The sequence below is a fragment of the Paroedura picta genome, chromosome 1, assembly GCF_049243985.1.
Source record: "Paroedura picta isolate Pp20150507F chromosome 1, Ppicta_v3.0, whole genome shotgun sequence".
NCBI classification, from domain to species: domain Eukaryota; kingdom Metazoa; phylum Chordata; class Lepidosauria; order Squamata; family Gekkonidae; genus Paroedura; species Paroedura picta.
This window is the reverse complement of record NC_135369.1, coordinates 182,509,996-182,518,615: the sequence shown is the minus strand read 5'-3', so window position 1 is coordinate 182,518,615 and position 8,620 is coordinate 182,509,996. Positions and strand designations below refer to the sequence as shown.

The following is an 8,620-nucleotide window of genomic DNA, read 5'->3' as shown; positions in this document are numbered from 1 at the left end:
GGGCTCCCTCAACCTCACCTCCCTCACAGGGTGTCTGTTGTGGGGAGAGGAAGGATCCTGCAGTCCCTCCATCTTTGAAGGCTTGAATTTCAGGCGACTCTGCTTGATCCAACCTGTCATATGTTCTTAAGGATGGTTAATGTACAGATATAGTGTCCATAGAGCCTCTTGTGGCACAGCCGCCTGAAAGCTTTGCCCATGAGGCTGGGAGTTCAATCCCAGCAGCCGGCTCAAGGTTGACTCAGCCTTCCATCCTTCCGAGGTTGGTAAAATGAGTACCCAGCTTGCTGGGGGGTAAACGGTAATGACTGGGGAAGGCACTGGCAAACCACCCCGTATTGTCTGCCATGAAAACGCTGGAGGACGTCACCCCAAGGGTCAGACATGACCCGGTGCCTGCACAGGGGATACCTTTACCTTTACCTTATAGTGTCCATTGTATGCCAGTGACTGTTCATTTTCATATTGTTAAAATCCATGTGAGAATCTGCTTGGTGTGTCTTACACAAAAACGGTGCTCTTCATTACTAGACAAAGAGAAGAGGGGTTGAAAGGAAATGTCTGTCTCTTCCTGCCTGTCTACATTTTAGCACTGTTGCTTTCAGGGATACAGACTGTCTGTTTTCTTCTGACTTTTCTGGTAAAGCCATTATGAGTGGTGGACAAGGGAGGAAAGATTCACAGCTGCTCAGGGCAGAAGAGAGGAGGAACGCTGAAGGGTATCCCCACAAGGACCACAGCTGCCCTCCAAACGTCAGAACAGAAATTGCCATGGATATTCGAACCGACTGAGGAAGGAAAAGGGCCTTTCTCAGTCACGGCCCCAAAAGACTGGAACTTCCTCCCCTGAGAGATTAGTCCGTCTCAACTTGACTGGGGGTTTTTCCCGGCAAATGAAAATGTTTTGTTTTGTCTGGCATACCCATGTTAACCCATGTAACATCTTGCTTGCAGATAAAGATAATTCTGTATCTTACATGGTGCCAAAGTTTTGCTATACTGCCAGCAGAGTGCGGAAATCTTTGGCTATTGTTGATGCTGAATGACCTGACTGTCAAAATGCTGTATTAATGTTTTGTGCTTTTGTTAACTCCCTGATGCTGAATGTCCTGTTAAAACGCTGTAATAATGTATGTGGTCTGTAGATACTACGATGCTGGTCAATGACCGTAATAAATAAAATAATAATAATAAAAAGTATTGTTTCGCTGTTTTTAATTGTATTCTTCTAGCATCTTTACTGTATTTTAAAACTCAGATATTTTAATGTTTTTTTGGTCTTCACCACCCTGTGGGCCTTGATTAAAAAGCATTAAAAAGTCACATCACATCACACTTCTCATTTTCCAGCTCAGAGACGGGGATTTCCATTTGCCAGTTGCCTGGAAGCAGCGATGGGATGAATCAAGCAGAGTCCCCTGAAATGCAACCTTGTGGCTGGGTAGGAAAGACCCAAGTAAGGAAACACGCTTACCCGGCCTGGTTGATGTTAACCAGGGGTAGGCAAACTGTGGCCCTCCAGATGTCCATGGACTACAGTTCCCATGAACTGCAAATGCTGGCAGGGGCTCATGGGAATTGTAGTCCATGGACATCTGGAGGGCCGCAGTTTGCCCACCCCTGGTGTTAGCCTTTAACTGTGCATAAAGCCAGGAATTCAGGTGTGATTTCCAACGCCTCCCTCACTAAGGAGGCGCAGATCAAAAAAGTAGCATAAAATCAGAGCTGGAAGGGATCTCCAGGGTCATCTAGTCAAACCCCCTACACAATGCAGGGACTCACAACTCCCTGCCCACCCACAGTGACCCCAATTTCATGCCCAAGTGATCTCCCCCCCCCCCCCCAAAAAAAAAATCTCCAGAATCCAGCCTGGCCTGGAGGAAATTTACCTACCATCCCATAGTGGCAATCAGCAATTCCCTGGGTATGCAAGGAAGGGCCACGAGAGACAAACACTGGCACATCCCTTCCTGCCCACCCACTCACAACCTGCCTCAGTTAATAAAATCAGCATTTCTGTCAGGTGACTATTTAGCCTCTGCTTAAAAACTTCCAAAGGAGAACTCACCATCTTCCGAGGAACCAATCTACCTGTCAGGAACGTCTTCTAGATGTTCAGCCGAAAATTCTTTTGAATTAATTTAAATCCGTTGGTTCTGGTCCGACCCTCTGGGGCAACAGAAAACAACTCTGCTGCATCTTCTATAGGACAACCCTTCAAGTATTTGAAGATCATATCGTCTCTTAGTTGCGTTCTGTCCAGGCTAAACAGACCAAGCTCCCTCAAACAACTTGGTCTCCAAACCCCCTCACCATCTTTGTAGCCCTCCTTTGGACACACTCAAGTTTCTCAACATCTTTCTTCAGTTGTGGTGCCCAAAACTGAACACAGTACTCCAAGTGAGGTCCAACCAGAGTGAAATAAAGTGGTAACATCACGTCACGTGATCTGGACACTACACTTAATTTAATGCAGCCCAAAATCCCATTTGCCTTTTAAACTACCAAGTCAAACTGCTGACTCATGTTCAGTGTCTGCTCTACTAAGACCCCCCAGATCCTTTCCACATGTTCTACTGCCAAGACAAGTCTTGACAAGAGCCAGTTTGGTGTAGTGGTTAGAAGTGCGGACTTCTTATCTGGCATGCCAGGTTCGATTCTGCGCTCCTCCACATGCTACCAGCTGGGTGACCTTGGGCTCACCACAACACTGATAAAACTGTTCTGACCGAGCAGTGATATCAGGGCTCTCTCAGCCTCACCCACCCCACAGGGTGTCTGTTGTGGGGAGAGGAATGGGAAGGCGACTGTAAGCCGCTTTGAGCCTCCTTCGGGTAGGGAAAAGCAGCATATAAGAACCAACTCTTCTTCTTCATCATCCATACTATAGTGATACATTTGATTTTTCCTACCTAAATATTTATTTATTTATTAATTTCTTACCTGCCACTCCCAATGGCTCATGCTGGGTTACAAACCTTTATATAAAACCCCGATAAAATACCCCTTAAAACCACAGACAAAAGATACATCAGATAAGAGTATATCAGATAAGAACAAGATGTGGCAAAACCATTAGATTCTCAATTTTGCAGAATTTCACATTTTTCACTATTAAAATTAATTTCATTCGTTCTAGCCCAGTTTTCCAGACTGTCAAGACAAACTTGTCTCCTGATTCTGTCTTGTTCGTTTGTTCATGTATTTATTTATTTGTTAGATGTCTTACCCACCCCTAAACATGACTCGTGGCAGGTTACAATAGAATAAAATCCCAATGCATAAAAACCAAATAACATCTCGCTCCGGCGACAAGAAAGAAAAACAAAACCCTCCTTAACCTCCCGCGTCCCTCCCTCCATCAGTGACTCAGAGCCCCAATTCTCAGGGATGCTGATAGTTCTTGGTTATGGAGGGGGGCCTGTGATTTCGGCCTCAACCAAAGACCTGTCAGAAAAGCTCCGTTTTACAGGTCCTGCAGAACCATGAAAGGGCTCTTAGGTCTTCCGGGAGCTCATTCCACCAGGTTGGGGCCAGGACCGAAAAATGAGAGGCTTTCTGGATCCACAAATTGAAAACGCTTCAGCCATTCGGATTGAATGAAGATGTAGACTGGCAAAGTGTACAATAGTGTACAGGGGTAGTCAAACTGCGGCCCTCCAGATGTCCATGGACTACAATTCCCAGAAGCCCCTGCCAGCGAATGCTGGCAGGGGCTTCTGGGAATTGTAGTCCATGGACATCTGGAGGGCCGCAGTTTGACTACCCCTCGTGTACATGTTCTCACTTTATTAACAGTTTCTGCGTTCTATTTATTCTGTTCTATTTATTTATTCTTTCTGGATATATCTTCCTTCCCCCTCCCTCCTTGCGTACTGAGATTTTTCTCCTCTCTCAATTGGGAACAATGCCTGATTACATCAGTCTGTTAACTTGGATTCAGAGTAAGAGCATTCCACCCCAGCAGACTTTGGAGAAAGCCTGGCTCCTGTAGGATACTCACTGGACACTGGAAGTAAAATGTTACTCTTGGGCATTATATTGCTGTGAAACTTCATACATATCACAGGGGAATTTCTAATAATCACAGGCTTGTAAACTTTATAGGTGCTCATCTGGACCAGGGCCTGCTTTAGAAACTCAAAATTTTATCTGGCCTTCTGGTCCATAGAATTGATTAGAAAGTAAGCTTATAAACTTTTTGAAACAGTTTTCCCTAATTGATTTATATTATATTATTATGCTATTATAACACAGCTTTTCTTCTTCTTTCCTTTCAGAGGCCTTTAGAGTCCTACATATTTAACATATTTAATCACTGTACGTAAAGGAGCCCATTGTATATATAGCATAGCTCTTTTTGTATTTTAGGTATGCTGTTTTATTTATGCCTGACCATTGATCAAGCCAGGGATGCTGAAACACACCTGGTCAGTGGTGGCATGAGCATGAATCTATATTTGAATTTTAATGAGGCTATATTTCAAGCCTTTGGTTTTTAATTTTAATAAGTATTAATATTTTATTTTATAACACATTTTACCCTATAAAGGCTTGAACATACGTTCCCTATTTTGTCCCTTTTTTGGTGGGTGGATTCTTGACCTGGGTTAGGATATTTTCTACTTTTTGTTGTGGATTGTTCTTGAAAAAACCTTGATGACTTTTAGTAATTACAGCCATCCACACTACCTGCTCAAGGACCAAATGTTTGATGATTTGTTCTAAATTTTTGCCAGCTATAGGTGTCAAGCTGATGAGTCAAGTAATTACCCAGATCCTCCTTTTACCCCTTCCAGAAGATGGGGACATTTAACCACCTCCACTCTTCTGGCACCTCACCTGTTCTCGAAGAATTGTCAAAAATAAGGTAAAGGTATCCCCTGTGCAAGCACTGGGTCATGTCTGAGCCTTGGGGTGACGCCCTCCAGAGTTTTCATGGCAGACTCAATATGGGGTGGTTTGCCAGTGCCTTCCCCAGTCATTACCATTCACCCCCCAGCAAGCTGGGTACTCATTTTACCGACCTCGGAAGGATGGAAGGCTGAGTCAACCTTGAGCCGGCTGCTGGGATTGAACTCCCAGCCTCATGGGCAGAGCTTTCAGACTGCATATCTGCTGCCTTACCACTCTGCACCACAAGAGGCTCTAAAAATAATTTACAGAGGCTCAAAAATTACACCTGCAAGTTCTTTTAGTACCCTTGGATGTAATTCATCTGGCCCAGAAGAAACTAATTCATCCCTACAGTGATCCTAGGCCACAACTCCCATCCCTCATCCCATGAAATGATCTTACCATGTTGACCACACCTTGGGACTCTCTTCAGGTAGTAGAAAACAGGGATCAAAAAAGCCATTCTTCCTGTGGCCATCACTGCATCCTCTGGCATCATATTCCACATTTTAATCCCTTTCAACATAAAAATGTCTTTTCTTTTGTCCATCCTGAACAGATACGCTTCTCTTGCCCTCCTCATTGGTCGGGATGAGGTTTCTTCAGCATCGTTGCCCTCTGACCAGGTTGCCCTCCGTACCTTCACTGCACCCAGCTGGCTACTTGCTTCCTCTCAGCATACAACACATGCAAAGGACTATGAGAATTGGGCAAAAATGGTCCAGGGCACATTGGCTCCTTTCTTTTTCAGGAATACCAGCTTGGTGTAGTGGTAAAAGTGTTGGACCAGGATCTGGGAGACCCAGGTTCAAATCCACCCTCTGCCATGGTAGGTTAGTGGGTGACTTTGGATCAGTCATATCTTCTTGGTCTAACCTCCCTCCCAGGGCTGCAGAGAGTATATAATGGAGGAGAGGAGAAGGATGCAAGCTGCTGTGGGTCCCCCACTGGGAAGAAAGGTGGGCTATAAAGAAATACATACCTACATACATTAAAAAGACTATAAAAGACAAGGATTACCACACAGTCTTCAACAGCACGCTTGTCTTTAATGAAACAGTACTGCAAATACTCATTTTATTTCACACACCCTCCCCAGTCAAATTCAGACTGGCAAATATTCAAAATCCACCTGCTTACTACAATGTCTACATTCCAAGATTATTATTATTATTTTTAACTGCTACAAATATAGGTTATTCTTCATAACCTACCAACAGTTCTCATATAAATATCTGGGCGATTTTAAATAACATTTAACAGTTATATAAAAAAAAATCAATTAACAATTACTTGGCACTGTGTTTGTGTTTTGAAATTTAATACAATTCTACTTTTCTTTTCTTTTTGTAATCATGTACCAGTAATTAGAATATTCACAGACTTTTCTTGAACATATTACTTTTTTCTATAGATTATATGCAGGGAATCCAGTCCCAGATGGCAAAATTAACATTTCCCACTTTAAAAAACACACAAAAAGCCACTCCACATTAAGCCCGATGGTAATGAAAAAGAAGATACTGTAATACCAAAAGAAGAAGAGGGAAAGCAAATCATGGCAAAAGGGAACAAATCGTATGCATCCTGCAAAGAAAACGCTATCTAGGGTCAAGTCAAGAGGGACTCAAGGTCTGAGTTTCACCACCGGAAGTGCTACTCTTTCAGGAAAACTTTTACAGCGTCTTTCCTGCCCAGTTCAGGCACTAAGTCAGTTTCTGCAGTACTTAATTTCAGAAGCCCTGTGTTCATTCCCTCAGGATCCATTCTCTTCCTGGTGGTGCTTTCCTCTGGTGGAAGGAGCCAGCCTCCAGTGTGGGAGGCTCAGGAAGGCCCTTTCTGCTGGAGGAAAAGTCCTCCGAAGGGTAGACCTGCCCTGTGGGATCTGATCACCTCTGCAGAATCCAAAGTACTCCGGAAGAGTACCAAAGATTACTTGGAAGCCTTGCCTGGCTGCACAGTCTCTAACCAACGTATGATACCGAATCAACAAACAACCTCCTGCGGAACAGAATAAAAAGACAAGGGTAGGCCTGCAAGACTAGGAGGGGGTGAAATCCCACTCTCCCGTTTTCTCCCAGGGCCCACTACACTTCCTGGCCTCTCCTGCAGCTCGCAGGCTCTGTTGCCACCCCCAACAACAATGCCGGAGGGTAGGCACAATCTTTGCGCTTGTGCAGAGAATGTAACTTTGGTGGGAATCTAAAACTTACGATGTAGCTTTAAGTTTTCAGCGTTCCACAGATGTAGACATCCTCAGATGGAGGCCACATGTTACTACTTAGTTTTACAGGTGTCTGGTAACAAAGTGAAACTGCTTAAAAAAGAAAGCGGGTAACCATTAGCGAAGCAAGAATTCTCTCCTGCTACAGGGATTCTCACCTAGGGGAAAGGTGCGCGCAAAAGCTGATGAGGGGCACTGCAAAAATGCAAGAACAAGCCTACTGCAATTCATCCAGCTGCCGCAGGGAAGGAACAATGTGACGGGCAAGTCATGCCTGCCTTCCTCTGGCTTTTCTTGCACAGAAGTGGTCCAATGAAAGTAATCAAAACGCAGGCACATTATCCGATTCCCCAAACAGAAAAGAAAAAAGGAACACAATCAAAACCTGGCCTTCTGGTCGAGGGTGGAAGAGAAAGGCTTCCCCGTTTCTGTAAGAAGTGACAGCGTTGAAAGACTGGTGGAGGAAGGAATGCGCACTTTGGAGCCAGGGTTGGGAGAATGTGCCCTGAGTTTATCGGACTGTCACGCCCAACTTCTCTAGTACGCGCACCCCCTTCTCTTGGTACTCCTGCCGGGTCATCCAGAAGTTGTCTTTGTCTTTCATGATGTCCGCGAGAACGGCGCCCCCCAGGAACACCATGTGCTTTCGACGAGGTGGATCTTCGATGCGGATTTTGAATTTCTTGCAAGGACAAGAAGTAGAACTTAATGTGACTGGAGGCTACAGAGAAATCTAGATCTATAGTCAAAGGACTGAGACTCAAACTGCGCCCTTTTGGGAGGGGGGGGGTGACAATGACAACACTATTGGGGAATTAGTGCACTGGGATAATCCAGTCCAGGTGTTTTACAAGAAATAAAGGCTCTTTAGAAGTCCAAGGATGTATGTGTGTGATTCTTTTTCATGTCAGATTACTTTGTTTTCACAGAAAAGAAGGCTCGAGGTCAGGTTTTCACAAATCAGTTTTCACAGAACAGACATCGGTGTTTGTCAGTTTCATAAAAAACTTTATCAGCTGTCATTACTAAGAAGAAGATACAAAGAAAATAGAGTCTAATGATCTATTATAATGATTTACCTCCACAACCTTATTTGGGGTAGTTGAGGAGACAAGTTCTTATCATGGGTCAATTAGACTATCATTCTCATTGTAGTGCTACATAATTACTACTATCCTACTGTTTATTTTTTTATTATTTTTATATCGTAAAAAAAACATTTGAGAGCTTGTTTTAGCTATGCAAGCTTGGGATGATAATTTGTATTGGTAAGTTAACAAGTGAATGCTGCTCCTTATTCACAATTTTTGTATTTAATAGCTATAATAGTGCTGGGGTTTTTTTGGTGTCTTACTTAGTAATGACAGCTGATGAAGATTTTTATGAAACTGACACATATGGGCTGATTTGTGAAAGCCAACTGACACTGAGTCGTCTTCGCTGTGAAAACAAAGTGATCTGACATGAAAGAATCACACGCAGATGCAATTGGACTTTTAA

The 8,620-nt window shown here is 43.8% G+C and overlaps 1 protein-coding gene across 2 annotated transcripts in view; it reads right to left on the bottom strand.

The window, feature by feature from the left end:
* Positions 1-5,925: 5,925 nt before the first annotated feature.
* Positions 5,926-8,620, bottom strand: part of ACTR2 (actin related protein 2) — a 36,791-nt gene continuing 34,096 nt past the window's right edge. For both annotated transcript variants that reach the window (XM_077314793.1, XM_077314794.1), the window contains one exon: positions 5,926-7,802. In XM_077314793.1, coding sequence (XP_077170908.1) covers positions 7,632-7,802 — 171 coding nt within the window. In that variant the 3' untranslated portion in view covers positions 5,926-7,631. The remainder of the gene's footprint in view (positions 7,803-8,620) is intronic.